The sequence below is a fragment of the Polypterus senegalus genome, chromosome 5, assembly GCF_016835505.1.
Source record: "Polypterus senegalus isolate Bchr_013 chromosome 5, ASM1683550v1, whole genome shotgun sequence".
Lineage (NCBI taxonomy): Eukaryota > Metazoa > Chordata > Cladistia > Polypteriformes > Polypteridae > Polypterus > Polypterus senegalus.
The window spans coordinates 171254376-171275685 of NC_053158.1; the positions used below are offsets into that span (position 1 = coordinate 171254376).

General features: G+C 32.5%; 2 protein-coding genes across 3 annotated transcripts in view; one reads left to right on the plus strand and one right to left on the minus strand.

The window, feature by feature from the left end:
- The window catches only part of cnpy1 (canopy FGF signaling regulator 1), a 73129-nt gene extending 65589 nt beyond the window's left edge, over positions 1-7540 (plus strand). For both annotated transcript variants that reach the window (XM_039753627.1, XM_039753626.1), the window contains exons 4-6: positions 4158-4370; positions 5539-5635; positions 6984-7540. In XM_039753627.1, coding sequence (XP_039609561.1) covers positions 4158-4370; positions 5539-5635; positions 6984-7024 — 351 coding nt within the window. In that variant the 3' untranslated portion in view covers positions 7025-7540. The remainder of the gene's footprint in view (positions 1-4157; positions 4371-5538; positions 5636-6983) is intronic.
- Positions 7541-16043: 8503 nt separating this feature from the next.
- Positions 16044-20563, minus strand: LOC120530029 (homeobox protein engrailed-2b-like). The gene is made up of 2 exons (XM_039754193.1): positions 19712-20563; positions 16044-17033 (listed from the first exon to the last, which is right to left on the minus strand). The coding sequence occupies exons 1-2, from the start codon at positions 20187-20189 to the stop codon at positions 16717-16719; spliced, it is 795 nt and encodes a 264-aa protein (XP_039610127.1). The 5' UTR covers positions 20190-20563; the 3' UTR covers positions 16044-16716.
- Between the last annotated feature and the right edge of the window lie 747 nt (positions 20564-21310).

Consider the following 21310-nt stretch of genomic DNA (forward strand, 5'->3'; position numbering starts at 1 on the left):
AAACCCCCCCATCCCCACCATCATTGAATTAAGTGAGATTTAGTGAGAATGTAAATGAGATTGATTATTTTTTTTTTGTACTACTTATTAACATTACTAGTATTATTGAGGATCAGAGCAAGAAGCGAAAGCCATCGCTGCACCAGAATCTTGGAGTCAGTTGTTATCCTGGGTTATGTTTGTGTGGGTTTTGTATGTTCTTGTTTACTGTGTGGGCTTTCTCTGGGTAGTCCAGTTTCTACTCAAATGCCAAAGAAGAACAGGTTAGGTTGACTAACTTAGAGTGCATGCATGCTAGAATGGGTATGGCGTTTTATCTCAGATTGCTGCCAGGATCGACTCCCACCTCACCACATTGTACTGAATTGATTGGATTTAGAAAATGAATAATTGAATTTACATAATGATTTTATTATAATCTGGAAATAGAAACAGAATGTTTAATCATTTACTACTAAATTGTTGTCAGTACCAGAGAAGTGAAATGCTAGCATTATTTTTAACATCTATTTGCAAAGAAACCGCAATCAGAAATTTCCAATAGTATAATAAAGCTTTGCAGCCCCTCACTGTTCACAGTACACAGATAGACACCCATACACACCAGTTTTGCTAATTACCATTAGTAGAGATTTTGTTACATCAGAGCTATTGAGACTTGTGTATTTATCCATTTTCTGACTAAAGCTTGTTATTTTGAAACATCTTTTGAACAACTAATTCAGGCATTATTCAACATCCACCAACTAGTCGTAAGTATAAGATATGTTTGTTGTAAACAGTAAAAATGTAGACTCTGAAAGTAACTATGAACAGGATTTCACGAAAGTATTGTTGCAGCTTGTGAAATTTTGTAGTTAGAAATGACATGGTAAAAACCTTAATATATAGAAACTGACTTTTAGAATGGTGTAACAGGTCTGTAAGAAGGACCAGTGCTGACTTGTATTTACTGCTTTTCTGTTAAATTATTACAAAATGAAAGTCACCTGCATGACTTAATTTTATTTATAAGCATATGTGCAAGACTTGAGAGCTAAAATCATAATTACAGATTCTGGGAAAATCTAATTTAAATTTCAGCACAATGCAGTAGCCACTGTAAACTAAAACTTGAGCAGCTATGCATATAAATGAAGTAAACAGTCCTTATACAAATACATTTAATGAAAATCACATTTATATTAGGAGTTGCATATTTTTAAGGTAACAAAACTCATTCCGTAATTATTGATATATTTTGTTTTATTAGTTATATAGGTTCATAAATGTAAATTAATATGTAAAGAAGGTGCCATAAATAAGTTATTTGGTGACTAAGTTGCATACAAATTAACATTCTCCATTTCTATGACAGTCAACCAACTTTTTATCAAAATAACATGGCTTTGTAACGTTTGGAATTTCTATATCATGGAATATAAAAGTGTTATCTGATTGTTGCCAGTATTCTCAACAGGATTTTGTTGTTCACACTTTGTTTAAAAAGACTTCAGGGGGTTTCATTAAAAGAAGGCTAGAGGCATTGAGTGACAGTTACTTTGGAAACCACAGGCAATATGTTTTGATTTGCTTGGACTACATTCCTGTTAACATTGCCCAGCACTGACAAGGGTGTTTGCCAGTAAAGAACAGTTAAATCCTGTTTATTATTTAACAATTTGAATGTTCTACTTGTCTTGCGTTTGCAAATAGATTTGGACTTGATTTAGTTTAAAAGACCTCTTTGCTTTATGAAAACATCATGGTGATGGCAATAATTTTGTGTTGCTGTACTGTAGACTGCATAAATGAGCTGCTTAAAGAAGTATGTTACATCCTACTAGAATAAAATCTTTAGTATAAAAAAATGCAATCATTTAAATATGTACTCTTATGCCAGTGTTCATATGCATAAACAGAAGTGGTCCTATAACACCAGGTGTTATGTCAGTTCTTGTTCACTTAACGTGCTGACATAAATCTCTTTAAGTCTTATATAATTCTCTTTGGAATTAAATAGTATTTCTTTTCTAGTTAGCCTGGCCAATAAAAATAAAACCTGATCACATTAGCATATTATATGAAGAAATCTTACACACAATTCCTCACTGTGGATTCATTTAAAATAAATGCTAATTATGGTTCCCAAAATCCCATAGTGAGACTCTGTATTCATATATTCCGCATGAATTGCCCTAAAGCAAAGTAGTTGTGCTTCAGCAGCGCATCCCTAAGTATCCTCATTGTTAGCAAATGTGGCAGATATTCTTTTCTATATTGTTATGTATGATTAAAATATAAATATTAATATTATGTACATTTATAAGAACAAATTGAAGACTGTTTATAGTTGAGTTAATGTTGATAATATATTTAGAATTTAGGTAGTCAAATACTACTTGAAAATCATATGAACTTTAAAATTAAAACAAAACAAAAAGGAAAAAAGATTTTGAAGAGTTTTACTTCTTTGTTTTGACTTTTGTGGTGTGTAAAATTAAGTATTATGCCATTTCATTGAAATTTTTAACAGTTATCAACTTATAAAGACAGCTGGAAAATCAGGATAACATAAAATGTGAAAAGATATAAATGAAGTGATTTTAATAATTTCAAAGGAGAGTTTTAAAATTGACATGTAATTAAAGTTACTCTTCAGAAGTACAACTTTCAAGTGTGTAATAAAGTTTTATTTAAAAGAAAACTTGTATTTTGAATGTATAAAATTGTTATTATGCAAAACTCTTAATTTTTGATGATGCATGTGCATGAGTGATTTAAATTATATACTAATATGCTTTAGAATTCTTACATTGTTTTTAATAATCGCTCTCTCTCCAGTTTAAAAGTTCAATGGAGGGCACAATGCTTGAAAAGTCTTTTTATACTTAAGGATGTCCAATGCTGTTTTTTTTTTTATTCTGCTGGAAATTCTTCATTGACAGGTCCTATTGAAAACATTCATATGGTTAAGGAAATGAAACTAATTTAGAATATATTCACAGATACTAATATTCTAGATTTTGTAGAGGATGTTCCACATGCTCTAAAACATACTTATTCAGGAAATTAAAATTAGTTGCTTTGAAAACTGGTGAATCAGAGGCTATGCTAATAAATGCTTTGCTGTGTTGGATGCTTTTTAAAATGTACTCATCCCCATACACACACAGTCTTAAACTCTTGTCATTTTTTAAAAGTCTGTTTTTCATCATTCGAGTAAAATCATGCAAATAAACATGTTTTCCAGGAATAATCTGTTTAAGAAAATGGAATTTGTAAATTTGAGCTTCACTTTAATACTATGGGCTTTATCTTATTTGTGACCAGATGGTGCTGAAGCAAGGAAACTCATTGTATCAATGAAGCACACATGTGAAAATGCTTCCATAATGTAATCACTGGGACCGGAAAGGTCCATACTGTGTCTCAAAGAAGACAATAGAGTCTGGATATATCTACATTGCAGAAACAGAGTTCATCTGCAATTCAGCCCCTTTGACCATGGTTGACATGAAAACTTCCTACTTTGATCACTGGAGGGTGGAGGAGATGAACCCCCTTCAAAGGCTAGAGGAAGCTTCTTTTCTGTTTACCCTGCACTTGGCTTTAGTTGACACCCCCTTCCGGAAGGAGCCATGGGGGCAAGAGCATCTTGCACCTTGACCTGTCTAGACGAAAGAACATTTTTTGTTCTGTTACCAAGGAGAAAGGGTGCACTTTGACCTTTAATGCTGTTGCATTTTAGAGAGTGAAGCTGGGAGTGTAGGTAGTATGTGGTTATTTTTTGTAGAGTTTGGCAACTTTTAATAAGGAAGAAGATGGCCAATCATTCATGCCAAACTGGATGGAAATAACATGAAGAATCAGCATTTGCAGTACATTTGTATGTGTTTGGGAAATGCTGGGGAAGGATATCATCAGTTGAGATAAACAACTAGCAAAACTCTTCATTAACAACATGCTTTAAATTTTAGTAGGTCAGTAACTAGAGTGAGCGATAGCAATCTTAAAAATTACCTTCGTGTTAGTTTAAATATTTATTTTTCAAATGTTTTGTGTGTTTTTTTTTTTGTTTTTTTTAATTTTGAAATGCTGTTAACTGTTTATGATACCAACTAGCACAAGCTGCAACTTGATTTTTAGTTACAGAAATTTTTATTTATTGTTAATAGGTTCCACTTGCAAAGTCAGAAACATATTTGACAGAGCTTTTGGAAAAAGTGTGCGGACATATGGATGATTACTCTCTCTATGTGGATCCTGAGACAAAAGTAAAGTCATACAAGAGATTTGCTCCACGAGGCGATGATAAAAGTATGCTTGAGAATTTTCAGAATTTTCAGTTTGGCAATGGACCTGAAAATTCGAAAATTTTAAAATTTGTGGTAAGCTTTGCACTTTCTAATATATCTGTATTTGTTTTTGCATATTATTTTAACATTTTTCTCTTAGTATATTTTTAGATTTTTTAAGAACATCTAACCTGTGAAATACATTTATCCATTTAATTACAATGTATGATTAAGTTATTGTGATAAAAAAAATGTTTAAATAACATTTAAAAGGAAGCTGGATTTGACAATTGAAAATGGATGTCATTCAAATAGATTAAACACCTTCAATATCTATATAATTAGGAAACTGTAAACTGTGATATATTCCTTAATATTGGATTTTGTAATAATTTAATGGAGGAAGTTAAGCACTGGTGTTTACCACACATATAGTAAAAGTTAAAGGTATGTTGCAGGGAGTGTTTAAAAACGTTTTTGTGAGATAAACATACGTTTCAACTAAATATTTTCTGTCATGAAGAATTGTTTTTGATCAGCATAATTTGCAGTTGACTACGTTGAAACACATTTAGAATGATACCAGCCTTCAAAAACTCTTTTTCTTTTTATTAAATTGACTACTTATTGTGAGTTTATTGTAATATTATCTTAGATCTTAACAAAGGTATTGTTTGAACATACACTTAAGAGTCATATTGCTGAAACTCAATTAAACAACTGCACTTTATTTTTGTTTTACATTCAATTTTGAAAATGATGTAAGCCCAGGCGAAGGTGTGTTGTTTAAATTACATTTAACTACAAAATTCAGTGGGTTTTGATTTTGAATAATGTTTGTGTTATAAGAGACAGTATTGAATTCAAATATAAGTTTGCCAGTACAGAAATGTAGCATTTTTTAAATTAAAATCATGCAAACAAATACTCATGTCCTACTGTTTATTTTAAGTTAATTTTTAAATATAATATGCAGCATCTTATTTCTATTAAAAGTATTGCATTTTCTGTTAACTTTAAAGTGTTTTTTCAAAATCTTTTAGATTTCTTTTAAAATTCCTCTCTCTCACTGCTGGATAGGCTTTGTGATGCTTCTTAGCGATTCCTGTATAATGACTTCACTGTAACGGAAATAAAATGGCAGCAGGTTACAAAGATATGCCCACTGTTTTGTGCAATGGCGCACTTCATAGTAATACTTTGACGTTGATTTGCTTCCACTAGCTTGCATGGTGTAATCTATTTTTTTCTCGCTTCACAGTGTGAAAGCATAGTAGAGGAGTATGAAGATGATATAATTTCACTATACACCCAAGAGGCAGACCATGTGGCTGACAAGCTGTGCAGCGAAATATCAGGTACTGTTTCAAATGTAATGGCCGTGCTGTTCTTTGAGATCTTCTTTGCTCTCTGCAACATTTTTGTTATGTGGTAAAACTGAAGAGAAGCAAGATATCCTTTACAGATCTCTGGACTTGAATGTTGGAATTTCATCATGTTACATTTATAATTCATGTTTTAGCCCCAATCACCATACAGTTTTGCAATGACGAACATTTTCTTAACACTTTTATGTACAGAGTAATTAATCAATTTATGTACACTATTTTATAGTTCAGGTATCCAAGTAAATCAGTTTTATTTTCTGTACAGTTTAATAGTTTTTTATTGCCAGTCACATAACTTTCACTTTTTAAAATAACTGTAGTAAGTGCATAACACACTATCAAAATAAAAATAATTGTTAAATACATGATAAATATTTGTGGAATAAATCACTCAGAACTGTAGTAAAATAGTAATTCTGAGTCTAAAAAGATTTTAAATTTATTTTGGACAGTATATCTTACTAATATTACCCACTATAAATCCTTTTTTCTTTGTCCCTTTCAAACCGAAATGGGAAGGAAGAATGTAAAGTAATATACATTGAAAAAGTTTTAGCAGTAGTATTAAATGTGTTTACAGCCAAATGTTTATGTTCCGTGCTGGTCATAACTTGCTGTAAAATGCTATTTTATAAGTGTTAGTTAATTTAAAAAGTCATTTTTGTCACTAGGATGATCAAACATTTCATTAAAATGAACATTGAACATTTTGATGTATAATATGTCTCACGTTGAAATGCTGCATTAATCATGTAACAAAGTAGACATTTGCTTGACAGGATCTTAAAAGACAGATCGTTTTTGATATTTCCTATTTTCCATTACTCACCAATCTTTCAGAATTGATATACTGTATATAGGTTGTCTTTGTATTAAAAAGGCAGTGGCATTACAGTTTATGCAAGACACTTCCAGCTTCTCTTTCTTGAATGTAATGGTTAAGGTACAAGCTACTTCACTGATTTTAAAAATTAAGTGAGATGATGAAAACAGTTAAAACACATGCACATGTTATTTTTATTTATTTATTTTTTGTTATTTTGTTTCTTTTAAACACATTTACTTTGTTCTCTAATTCTCTAAATATTTAATAAAGTTTTCATTATGCTCAATAGTATTCCTTTAAAATTTTGGAAACTTTGATTTTATCTGATAGCTATCAAGAAAGGTTTAACGTTTTCTTTCCTAAGTCCTGCATTTAATTGGTTAGATTAATATATTCGTGTGCTGTTAAAATAATGATGTTTATACTCAAACTTTTAATTTTAAAACATGTTAATGATTTGGGAATTCAATTTATATATTTCTTCTTTTCTAGATCTGTGTAAAGGTGAACTCACCTCCCATGCTGAACTATAATGAGAGCATTACTTGAAATTAAGTTAAAACTTAAGAATAATAACACAATAAAACAACACCAGGATGCCTTAGACTTTTTGCTTTAACACCAATTTGAATAAAGTGATTTTCAAAATGTGTAATTGTAGTTCTGTGTTAAATACCTATTCACTAAAGTTCACCAAGGATTTTACATTACATTTTTGTAAATTTCTTCCGAACCATTTATTGAGGTTCATCTATCTATCTATCTATCTATCTATCTATCTATCTATCTATCTATCTATCTATCTATCTATCTATCTATCTATCTATCTATCTATCACCCAACACTCATATGTCAGGAGATACTTTGTATTTGTGTGTTTGTCTGCTAATATTGTTTTTATGCTAGTGTCCGAAGGGCTTTTGTGTATATAATTATAATATATTTTGTTTTACCTGGTGTCCAAATTTTAAAATTATAAAATGCTCAACAATTTGTCACTACCATTGATTTGTGAAATGTATTTAATAAAAATGTACTTTTTGTACCAATTCTGCGTTTAATTTTTTTCTTTGGTTTTAATGATAATGAAATAATGAAAACACTACTGTTATATCAAAATTCGAGGTAGCTGATTAAACTGTATGCTTTTTCTATGCAGTGGCTTATTTCATAAACATTACTTTCAATCTAGTGTATAAATCCCATATATTTTTGTGTGTAGGTTTACATAACTATGTTTAGTAAATGAGTTAGAGCAGGGAAATCAAGCCTTGTTAGACTTCTCCTTAGTTTAATATTTTCATGTATCAAAAAAAAAAACATGCTCTAAACTGTATCTCCAGAAATCGATGCCTGCTATGCAGGATTTAGTTTCATGAAGCAAAATGTGAATGTTCCAGGAGGATTTGACTTGTTTAAATATCTAAACTATTATAAACTTATACCACTGCATTGTGCAGATGAGAGTTTGCATACATTAGTGACCAAAATGCTTCTTATGCCTAAACTTTAATTTTTAAATGTGAGGTTGTCTAAACATGTATGTTATGTGTTAAATTTCAATTCTGAATTCAGTTGTGAATACAATATATTCTACCTTAATAAAGTACTTTATATCACAAAGGGACTATGCTATTTGATGAGCTGTTCTGTTTTACAGTATATGTACATATACTGTGTGTGTGTGTGTATATATATATATATATATATATATATATATATATATATATACACGCTACAACATAAAATGTGAAGCTTGTATTTTAATATTTTCTCTATGCTTTTACTGGATTTGTAACGCAGAATTGATTAGTTTTTTAAGCAACAGAAAAAACTAATCTGAGTGACCATATAGATATGAAAAAATGTTAAAAAATGAAACCACAGTATAATTATCATATTATTTTTAACTTGACACTATTTGTACTCATAAGGTCATAGTCATGAAAGAAAGGTCAATTTGAAAGAAAGGTGAGGAATAATTACAATGTAAAGGTTAACTTGTTCATCCTTCTGCTCATAGTACACTGCTGTTTTGTAATGTTAGCTGTTTTGGCATTTTTGAATACCAGAATATTATAATGCAATATAATTAAACTATGCTGGAATCATTACACATTTTTAATGAAAAAAATACTTTTTTTTCAAAAAAAGCTTGTTTTCCCCTTACTTATTAAATACTTACTTATAATGTGCAATTTATCAAAGCTATAATAAATATGATGAAATATTTAATATTGTACTATAAGAAGCATTTCACATATTCAGATGTGTACCTAATCTTATTCTAATTTAATTTTACAGTTCTTTGCTTGAATTTTATGTTATATTTTTGAGAATAGATTACTTGAAATATAATATGTGTGACAAAAATTAGCTATGTGCTCCATCATTTTTACAGTCTTCGCTACATCATGATATGCTAGGCTGTATGTAGTTATACATAATGTTCAAACTAGAATGTATCTTATATATATATTAAAAAAGGTAATATAACATGATGTGATTTGTAGAGTTCAGTAAATATTGTTTCCTTTTTTATTAGCATTTTTCCTTATGCAGAAAAATATAAAATTTTATACATTTATAAAAAAAGAAAAAGTTTCTCTGAATGATAATACTTTGTCATGTGAACAAGTAATTTTTTTGTGTGGCTTAATTTTTTACACAGTGCAAATAGCAGGGGAGCAGTACATATTGTTTATACTGTATGTATACTATTCTATACTACTCTGAGTTTGTGTTTATTGTTTGATTATATTGGTTTGGTTTGTACACAAAGTAAACATATTTGACACCTTTTAGATTCTGATTTATATTTTGTAAGGTCAAATGTGCAATTATTTGACTTTGTTATTCACTGATATTAATAAAGAAGGTGTTTACACACATCAGATAGAAAATCTGAGATGATATGCCAGGTGCTTCACCTATTCCTGCAACTGACCTTAACATCAAGATGCTTTGAAATTTCTCTGAGAAAATGCAAATCGTTTTATGGTCTAGTAATTCTGCTTCTAAAATGATGTAGCTCCCATAACTATATGAAAATAGCCTTAACGTGAAGATCATGTGCATATATCAAAATTGTAAAAAAACAAATATATATATATATATATATATATATAAATGAGACAAAGAATAAATGGCTTCTAACTAGAATACTAATACTAAGTGCAAAATTAAAAAATAAATTATTGAATAAAATGTAACAGAATCCTATTTTTTATTTATTTTTGTGCTTCATAGTGATTTTAATAGGTTTTTGTATATTGTAATTTTGTACATGATTATTTGCAACTCACTTCTTTTATATTTTTGAAACTTTGAAATGAGTGTCAAATCCAAGATAAATATTTCCAGTGAACATTTATTAACTAAACTGTTTTTGTTGTTCAGTAAACACTAGTTTTGAGAATATGGACTTTGGTACCTTTTAAATTTTTGAAAATATATGTGTAAAATGTAAAACATCAGTTAATAACAGCTTTGTCAATTATAAATCTTATGCATAACTTCTCATGCTGCATTTTATTTGTGTTTCTTACCCTTTGAGAATTTTAGGGGTTGCGTAACATATTTGACAGTGTATATGTGTAATTTATTTCAGTAATTCCTTGTACATACTCTTTTCTATGTCTTAGGCTAGAGACTAAATACATGGAAGATCAAGGGTTACCAAGGTGCTGTTGGTATGCCCTCATTGTGACTCTACAAACTGGACCTAAATGCTCATTTCCTATGCATGTTAGGTGGCTTGGTGGGGGTTTTAAACAAGGTCGCTGACTCCTCTAATGTGATGTGTGCTTTGCTGGTTTGCTATCCAGTTATTTATTTTGATTTTTAATTAAATTAACTTTTTTGGTTTTTCTTTTTTTTTTTTTTTTTTTTTTTGCTAGAGCATCGGGAAATGGATGGGTGACTATTTTGTGTAGTTACCTAAATGTTAGAATGAATGAACCAGGAGGGTGTACCTCATTCAGCACTGTAGGAAAGTGGATCTCTCTACTCTGACAAAGTTCAGCCACTGAGCTGCAGCATTAACTTGTATTCTAACAAGATTAAAATATATTTGTCCTGGGGATTAGCATACTTAAGTCCCCCTTTGCCTTTTTGGTGGTGGCTGTGTGCTTTGATCTGTGTTGCATGGCAAGAGCCTGGCTTGGGCTCGGCCATCCGAGTGCCAAGTGTGAAATTGGCCTGATGTCATCCCCATTCTTCACCTTTTACATCTTTCACCAGTTTAATTATATTTCCGCCACAAAGCTCTGGCACTTCATTGCATATTCAAGTTTGACTAGGAAGCATTTAAAAACTATGGATAAATAACTCTGTGGGGGAGGGGACAGGATGGTTTTTTGTGTTAAGGACAGACCATGCCATGTGTGTCTATGAAATATATATATATATATATATATATATATATATATATATATATATGTGTGTGTAAATTAGAGTATAAGTAAAAAAAAAAAAAACAGTGAGAGCAAACAGAAACTGGTTGCATTGAATTAACACTGATGATTTTGCTGAGTTTTACATACTTCCATAAAGCTTTCTGGAGTGGCCCTGTGGCCTCAGCAGATGACTGATGACAGAGCAAGACTTACAATCTGATACTAAGTAACTAGGGAAATTGTTTTACTGATGTTTTAATGTATTAATATTACTTTTAATATAGCTAATAATGTGTCATCTTGATTACTCTTCTATTGTGCTACTAAAGTTTAGTATGAATAAGCTTACTTTCTTTGATAGAACAGCTGTTTTATTTAGGCAAGTTTTAAATCAGTCATTATTATTATATGGTATTTTTTTTTAAGTTGAGAGGTGTTAGTAAATAAAACGGGTAAAATATTAGTCAATTCATTTATAATTTTTTTCAACAATCAGTAATGAAAAAAAGGTTAAAAAAATGAATGGATTGTTATTTCTTGTGAAGTAAATGTTAAAATGGGGAACATTGATTCACATGATTTTTAAATCCTTTGTGCTGCTGCTAATTGATTCCAGTTTTAGAATAAATGTTATGGAAATGAAAATTTAAAAAGTATTCTGTTAATGAGATTCGTCAAAGAGCTGAGTGCTGAGTTCTGAAATCTAGAAGGACAAGAAGGATGGTGAGGGGGAGGGCTAGGGATAGGAAATGAGGCACCTGCAGTTGTGACAGAAGGCTTTGACCTTCACCAGGGTCTCCCGGCCATAGACTCCATTCATAGCCAGTGTAGAGTGTCTGAGAGGCACAGGCCTTTCTCTCCCCAGAGCTCATCAAGCCAGGGACTGTTGGGCGTTACTTCCACATACAAGCTGGGCAAGAATAGAAATGCAGATCAGCTCCTTTAGCATTGAAGAGCAGGTCAATGCTGGGAAATGATCTTCACAGACAGCTTCTTTTGTATGACTTCTTTCTAGTTTTTGAGCTTATTGAAATTAAAATGCAGATATATTTTATAAATGTGTATCCAAGTGTCATATATTCACTACATTTTATATTAATGTGGATGATGGCGTACCATCTGCAATATAGCTGTACATTCTTAACAGTTTTATTATCCTGAGAAAAAAATTGTTGCCATAGTACACTGGACACACACACTGGGTGTCACTCCCTATTTGTATTAAAAGTAAAAGATTGTATTTCAAATTACATGTGCATAGGTAGGCCGAACACCTCAGTGTGGTTGTAAGATGGAAATGTCAAATTTCAGTATGATCGTCCTGTTTAGCACCAACTTGTGCTTTTGATTTGACTTTCTTTCATTAATTTCAAAATAAATAAATGTACTCTTGAAGATGGTGTTCAAAACAGAAGGATTCTTTGTCTCAAAGTAACTTGTTATCATAATTTGGAAGTTACTATCAGTAAAACAACTTTTTTTTTAATCCTCATTATTCATTTGAGTTCCAAATAAGAGTATACTGTTTGTGGGAGAAACAAAAACTGAAGTGGGCATCATAAGTACTTTTATCATCTGGTTTTATTTTGTAATCTTTTCCTTCCATGCTAACAGTCAAGTGTTCCCTAGTTTTGATGTCTGATTTTATACTTCTTCCTTTGAAACAACACTTTTCATGAACAGTTATTAATTAAAATGGAGAAGAATGTTGTGTATGACAAACTTTTTATAAAGAACATATGAATTAAAGTTGTTAAATTAAAAATACTTTGCTCAGATAAAGACGATGACTGAGGAGGAGAAATTAAAATAACTCTCTCTAAGAATACATTTTCTAAGTGTAAGCTACTTACCAGCGCCCTTTGTTTCCATAAATGCACAATGTAATTCTACGTTTTATCTTTTTAAGTTAACTTTCACAATGTCTGTTATTATTGAGCAACTTCATTTATTAACAAAACTTCTTACCTGAATAATCCAGAATAACATAACAAAGTGTACCTGATATGTGGAAAAATATTAGTTTATTCTTTGTTTAATTCGTTTTTTTAAATAAAAAGGTACTTCACAGATACATACAAATACATTTTGAAAATAAAATAGAGGAATTGTACATAATGAGGCAGATACAAATCAGGTTCTGCAGTGAATCTTTGCACGTTTGTTCAAAACTCCTATTTAGTTACGTGTAATGTATGTATTGGAGATCATTTAATATTTTGTGATGGTTTCTCCGTTTACTTGTAGAATATCACGTCATAATCCCGCCGTAATATTTTCTATCAACTACCACATTGAATTATATCATTATAACACGATACTTGTTGTATAGTCGAAACTTGATCATAAGTGCTTACATTAATTAAAGTTGCAATATGTTACTGTAGTTTTCATCTAATTTTTTTGTATGTAATATATTTGTTTGCTGAATGTTTTGAAAATAACTCTAAATGATTTCTGATTTTTACTGTATAATACGTAAATCAAAAGCGACTCCATAAGATGGGCACTATCTTCACAGTATTGTTATGTTTGTGTTTGCTGCTTTTATTGACTTTCTTCGAGTTGCCGTTAAATCGTACAATTAACTTTCTTAGAGCTGTAATTAACTTGTCAAAAGAAATAAAACCGCAAGATTGGCTTTTAGTTTTTCGAAAAACTGTTTTATCAGATGTTGTCAATCTGATGACAATTATGTATTGATTCGGCTCACCGTAAGCGAGGTGTTCGCCGTCAATTCTGCCAAACGCGCTCAACGTGCCGTGCTGTTGGTGCTCAAACTAAGGTGAGAAGTCAGAGAGGAGTCGTGACATGAGGGGCAGAAGCTTGTCATTCCCTGATGTCGGACATGGTATTGTAAATAAACACGCGATACTTAATAAAGTAAAAAGCTACTCGAACTTTTTCTGACATCGAACGGCAATTTTACATTTTAATAATTGCCAAATAGCTGCTCGGAAGTAATTAACCTTGCGTGATCTCATGGATAACTTTGTTTGTGTGAATAAGAACAATATTTTGATAGCCAAAAATCCCGGAGGAATTTACGTACAATATTTATGGTTTTAATGGCCCAATACTTTAAGTCTAATCTGTTAGTACCGTAATGAACACGATATTATATGAAAATTAGATCTGAATTTATGACATTTAGATTTGATTACTATATAGAATTGTCTGAAATGGAGGTGGGGGAATTGTAGTTTCACTGGGCGGCCAAATATTAATTGTATACAATATGTGAATTTAGTTCGAAATATGCACGATAGAACCGATTAATTTAAAATCTAATTTTTTTTCAACCGAAATATCAAAATAGCTTCATTTCTCTAACGTTATAATATAATTTTATACATAACATAGATTTTTGTTTGTTTCAATAGGTTATGTACATTTTTGGAAGAATCCTCCAGAAACGCAGAGGTAGAAATAGATTTATATCTCCTGCCAATTGCACGTTAAATTTTAAACAAGTAGTTTATTTATTATGATATTTCCATAATTACAGTCTTAGTCAGACCACAGCATTACTAATTATTAACTGTGGCGGCACGTAAAGTAAATAAGCAAAGAGAAATATCGCATATCTTTATACTCTGCTGTGTGTTGATTGTAGAAATATGTCATTACACTTGCATTTTCTTTAATTAAAACGGTATAATTGACGTTTAATTTACCGTTGATGAGAAGCATTAATTTGTATCATGGATTATAACTGAAAAGTTTCAAAAGAAATATTAAACATTTTAAATACACACGTTACAGCTTTATGTCTATTTATATTCGTGTTGTTTACGTGAAAGAAAAACATAATTAGACTAAAACTGGAATACGTGAGGACCAAATTGCACTACAAAATAATCGGTGACGTCATATCCCCAAGACTTCTCAGGAAAGTAAACATTCAGCGCAGCGACTGCAAATGTCCTCACCGCGGCGGAAACACGTGCATTTTTCCTTAATTGCCATCACCTACAATGGCCGTCCAAATTATTGGCAATTGTATTATATTATACATGAAGTGAAATGGAAATTAACAAATGTCAAAACACCTACATTTACTGCAAAGAACAGCATACGATGTTTATTTATTTTTTCAGCTCCGAATTAATTACACAATGAAACATAAATGATACAAATTATTTACATTATATTTATGCCAAATCATATCTTAAAACATGAACACACAAAATAAAAAAACCCACTTGCGTTTCAAGTAACGCAAATATCTGAACATTTTCCTCTGTAGATACTTCAATCTTCAAAAGTCATTGTGTCGCACCAGCTATTAAAGTAAAGGCGATTTCTTCATACTACTATTAGTAGTATGTATTTTAACTTGTTTAGCACAGCTATGTATCGTAAAGAGATACAAAAAGTTCAAAGTGAACTTTTTAAGGCAAGTGTGTTTAGTTTGGTGGATTTTAAATTCATACACACTTTTCACATATACAACAAAACACAATTTACATGAAAACCCAAAATAAATCACAGTTTGGTAAGAAATACCGCCTATAACTTAAACTTCATCTCAATCGTCATTATAATATGCAATATATTATATTTCATAAACACATTTTTCTCTCATACATAAAAAATGCAGCTTCCATGCAAAAGGCCCCTATAAATTAAGGTGTTATTGCATGAAAAATAAGCAATGTAAACACCCCAGAATTTAGTATCAAGAAAAAAGGCATGGGTCAAAGTGAAGATCTTTTAAGGGTGAGAATATATCTGAGCACTTTATTACACAACACCTCCTCACCACTCATTGACATATCGCCGAACATTTTTTACTAATTTATATTTTAATTAAAAAAAAAAACCTCTGCTGCCTTATGACTCATTGAAGAATCATATTTCCTGATTATAAAATACGATGTCTAACATGAAAAACTGCTGATAGTCTTCCCTATTTCTGCTTTAGTAATATCAAATTGTATAATGTATGGCTAGATTTTAATTGGAATTAAAATAAGGTTTACCGCAATTTTTATAAAGTTATTTCTTTCCGCGTTTGAGTGCCAAATTCTTAAATATGTTGTATGTATTATTTCAACAGGCAACTGTTAGACGAAAATGCCCCAAAGTCCACTACATAACCTCTTCCTCCCTATTCCAGCACGACCACCCCGCCAAACCCCCCAAAGCTGCACCAAAACTTTCTTTGGAATTATTAAAAGACACAAAAATATGTGCGCCACTATGGCGGTATACCACAAACATTTTCTTCACACCTTCTGTCGTTTAAATCCGGGCTCATCTCAAACACCTGTTTTAATAAAAAACGGCATAATCTGCATCGAATAATTGTATTCTAGTTTGTGGTGTTGAAGAGAAATAAAACACAAACAACAAAATCAATATACATTGCGGATCAAAAAAAAAATACTTGGCAATTTATTGATTAGATTCACAGTTGCCTGAATGCAGCAGAAATAATCTTTGGATTTAAGCAAGGGTTTTCACCCTCATTTTCTTTCTTTCTCAGTCAAACGCACTGGTATGTTTGAAACACCAACCGTTCATTAAAAAGACGTTTGACCTAAAACTAAACAAACAAATGTAATATATTTTAAAAATTCAGAATGCGAATCAACAAAAGAGGATCCAGTATTGAAAACAAAGTAAGTTGTACAACACCTTACCTGTAATTTATATATTTATATATATATATATATATGTGTGTGTGTGTGTGTGTATATATACAATATTGCAGAAGTATATCTAATACACGATTTAGAACTATTAATGCTGGTATTTTATACACTGGCCCTTCTTTATTTTATTAAATTATTGCATTGTATATTCCCATTTTCTCTTAAAAGTTATTCGCTGTCTGATTTGTCGTCTTTCGTTGTCGTAGCGTGATTGTAAAGTCCTTGTGCCATTAAGTGCAGTGCCAGTGCATTCTTGTTGCCAGATGCTTTCTTGATTTTTGCTCTTTTATTCTGAAACCAAATTTTAATTTGAGACTCATTGAGACTGAGTTCCTGCGCCAGGCTTTGCCTCCTCTGCTCTGTCAAGTAACGGTTCGTCTGAAACTCCGCTTTTAGTCTCTGAAGCTGTTCGGCTGTGAAGGCTGTACGAGGTCGTTTGTCCTCTTTGCTGGCGCTCTTCTTCTTTGGTTTGCGCGATCTCGGTCCTGAGATTTAACAAACAACAAAAAGCTGCATTAGGCTTAAAAAGAAGAATTCCCTGGACGGACCCGCCATAGCAGACATAAACAAAGAAAATAATCAGTGTGTACGTGTGCGCGCGCGTGTGTGTGTGTGTGAGTGAGTGAGTTTGTGTGCGCGTGTGCTTTTACTTAAATCCTACGAACAACTGGAAAAGAAAACTGCCAGGAGAGAAATGGGAAGCATAAACCTATCACGACGCTACGATTATACGTGGCCTCACGTCATTTTGTAATTTTTAGCATCTAAAGCCGGTGTTATATAATAAGTCGGTTGTTCCCTGTTTTGCAGTTGAAGCATATAAAATGAACATTTTATTAATGTCTGCGTCAAGCTCTGTACCTCCCGTTGAAGGCCTACACTGATAGGCTATTCAGATCCGCAGTCTTCAACGATATATTCAATTATTAATGAATAGTAGAAAAAAAATCCAAAATGATGCTGTGTGTCAGAGGAAGACATACTAACCCAATTATCACAATTCCCGGTTTGAAAAAAATCACACTTTGACGTAGATAGTATAATTAGGAAAATCTTAGAACTGTTTTGTTGGTACTGTATGTATATTATTACATAATTCAACTATTTTGTAACAAAAAAAAAAAATAAAAAATGTGCACTCAATAAACGCAATGTCGATAATATGCAATTTTATTGATTTCGTTGTTTTGAGGCTCGGAGCTTATTTTATTTCATGAACTTGTGAGGACAAGTAAGGGGAACGAATGGTGAAAATAAAATGGTAATTACCTTCAGTAACGCTTCTTTTACATTGATAGTAAATCGAAACAACTGAAGAAGGACAAGAGAAAATATAATGTGAAATTGTGTAAATTATTTGTGTGTGTGAGTAGATAATCAAAAATATCTATCTATCTATCTATCTATCTATCTATCTATCTATCTATCTATCTATGTCTTTTTGGTGTGAACGTATAATTTTATTTAACCTTAAATGAACAATTTGTATGCAATTAACTATTTAATACAATTCCTAGAAGACGTCTTTCGCGCATCGTTTACGACCCTTTAAAATAATAATTGATGCCGAATTCTGAACGTAATAATTATTCATAATGCGTGACTTTGAAAGACCCTCATATCTCCTTTCTGTCCCTATCAATGACAAGAGCAGTGTTCTTTAAAAACAAATTATGTCGCAAATAAAATAAGCAGCATGCACTTGGTTATACAGTAACTAAAATCAGCGGCCAATTTATTACGACTAATGAAGATATTACGCTGGTGTTACTTTTTTTTTTTCTTCTTTTCGATGTAAAACCTCTATGTTTATAAGGTATTCGTGGAGAATATACCACATAATGTCCACGCCCCGTTTCTTTTTCATTTTAAATATTTACCCGGTAACGCAAACTTTATAGAATACGACTGATAATTGTAGTGAAACAGAACGTGCAGCGAAAAATTAGTTTTACTTTTCGTAGCGTGCGAAGCACTTTGTAGGCCCGCACCGAAGTCCGCGCAAGTGGTTTCACGTCTAAATTAAGGGACTGAAAAGTGCCTAATTGATCTCACATACTCCCAATTTTACACTCTAAAAATCACATCGGGCTTGATATGTCACGCAAACTAATACCGTTTAAACTAACTATGTATTTATTATTTTACCCATTATAAATCATAACGTTTATTAAGAGGCCCGATCCATTGTGTCGGAATATGCTAATTAAATATTAACAAAGGATATGGGAGAACAATGGTGTAAATGTACATCTCGCTCTTCAAACCCACTTCAAACTAAACAAGAACACTTAAAATTGAGAAATCGAATAATAGTACATTTTCATAAAATTAATATATCCCAAAAATTGAGGCCACGTGCTCTAAAAATGTAAATTAGTCCATGAAAGACAGAACGCCTTAATTCTTTGTAGAGAGCGATTTTAAAGCGACAGTGGATAGAATCTGATATCAAATAAATGCTGCCCAAAAATGTTTGCCGAAATATTCATGTTTCTGCTAACTGGGTTTACGTGTTCCGTGAACTTCCTCAATCACTGTTACTATTTATTTTGAGGAGTGGATAAGATGCTTACAAATGCATGTTTTCTTTGCAAAAGTAAATGCTTTATCCTTTTTAAAAGGAGGAGATGGGTTCTACAAAAGTTAAAAATACTACATAAATCAAAGCATATCAACGATAATCAACAAATAAAACAATCGAATAAACACACCCACAAATACAAAGCAAACATTTCGAAAACAAAACAAATTCAAATTTCATTGCTAATGTAACTGCTAAAAACTGTAAAAGTTTATCTAAACATATTTAAATAATATTTGATGGACGGTCCTTGATTTTTTTATTTTTTTTTATCACGTAGGTACAGACACTTCTTAAATTGTGTGTATATCTCTAGTAAGTATACGGACACAATCTTGAATAAAATAATTTGCTTAAGTGTGGAATCAGATGATAGTACAAAAAAGAAACAAAGCTAATCCACAAACGATATCCGTTACATCTCGTAACAATTATCTTTGTTGTGTAAATTGATCTTAAACGTAAATCTGATATACCCTTCATTTGGTTGGTCTGTGGACTCATTTTTAACTGCAATCAAGTCTTAGCGCTCTTTCTTAGTGTTTGTTGGGGCGTCCTTATTTGATTGTGGGAATTTACCTGATGAAGGCCTGTCCGAGTACCGGGTGCAGTAGACCCAGGCTGGCCAAAGCATGGGCTGGGAAGGTGTGGTGGAGCTGGCCTGGGAGGTATCCGAGTCCGAGCTTAGGCACTGATCGCCGCTCTCTCCGCGGGTTTTCAGGGTTTCGTCAATGACTATATCGCCCTTCTTTGCAGCGTTCACATGATGGGTACTGGACGTCCCTTCTCCAGCAACAGTCCCTCCCGTCTGTCCGGATCCTGGAGCAGAGGGGCTGGTGGTCTCCCGTCCAGAATGTACACTCTGATCGCGGTTGCACGTCCCTTCTTTCCTGCGTCCAAAGTCTGGCCGGAGGATGTTGTCAATGAAAAAGTTGGTTATGCGATGCGGTAGTTGCAGGTTCCCAGGCGCTTGCAAAAGTGGAAGAATTGCCCTGTTAGATTCGTCCCCCGACTCCTGGCGGTCCGCTTCCCTGTTATTACGATCATTTTCTTCCATACTGAAACAGTTTCCAATATTTCTTTCTTTAACCCCTTTTTTGCTCTCCCCACTCAAGTGTGTAATCAGATTCCAGATTTAGTGAAAGCTGTCGCCTTCTCGCCTCTCCTCCTCCCCTCACTAAATCTCTTTATTTAAAGCAAAATATCAATCTTTTCAAATGAATTTGTATCTTTTATGTACCAGTCAGTCATTTCTTATTGTTTTCACAACGAAAAATCGTAGTTTCATTCTGTCAAATTCCAGTCTGCAATCTCTTAAATGTGTCACTTCATAAATAACCATTTAGCAAAAACAAGTCCGCGTCTCCCTTTTTCAGTTTTATTCCAGTAGCTGCGCTTAGTTTACTAAACTATTAGGATAAATAAAGAGATGCTAACTGATCCTGAAATACTTTCACTCTGGATTTTTGTTCTTATTTTTAATACGAGTCCCCCCAGGTGACGTTGCACTCCAGTATCCTGGACACGTGCCTACAGCCAATCAAGTGACAGACATAAAACCACGTGACACTATGACACACCGGCAAATGACAGCAGCCACAACCTCAGTTTTACCCCCTCCCTTTTAAAGCTATAGTGTTCTTCTGAAAAACAGCGTAAGCATGTGTAAATAACCCATCTAACGTCACTGGCTTCTTCAGAGCCTTCATGTGGGCAGTTTAAAGCACATCTTTTTAATTAATTCGGATTAAAATACGTCCACTGGCTTCTTAACTTTATCATATGTAATACAATAGAGGATACCCACAATTCATTGCACATTTATTGCATAAATATTATCTAATGAGCAGCAAATACGCTGAGGTGGGGGTGGGGTGCAGAGTAGTATTCGATGTTCCCCATTTTCTATTATTTTCAGCTAACAAAGCAGTTTTATAATTTTCTATTACAAATATAGAAGATAAAAGGAGGGCTGGGATGGGCTTGCCACAGCAGACCATGCTAGAAGAAAATGGTGAATCTATTATGGATTTGCTCCCAACGGAGACTGCTGGACAGGACCCTTTGATCGCTGAGTCTTCCATTGCAGAAGCATCCCTGCACCAGCTCAGACGGTATGCTGGTGAAACATGCCCTGTAAAACCACATCGTTCCACTTTTATTTCTCCTGAGTGTCAA

Bases quoted from the DNA above. Each gene is read 5' to 3' on its own strand.
- LOC120530029 (XM_039754193.1), bottom strand. From the start codon at position 20,189: ATGGAAGAAAATGATCGTAATAACAGGGAAGCGGACCGCCAGGAGTCG. The intron at 17,034-19,711 runs GTAAATTCCCAC...GTTAAATCTCAG, and splicing joins CTCGGACAGGCCTTCATCAG to GACCGAGATCGCGCAAACCA.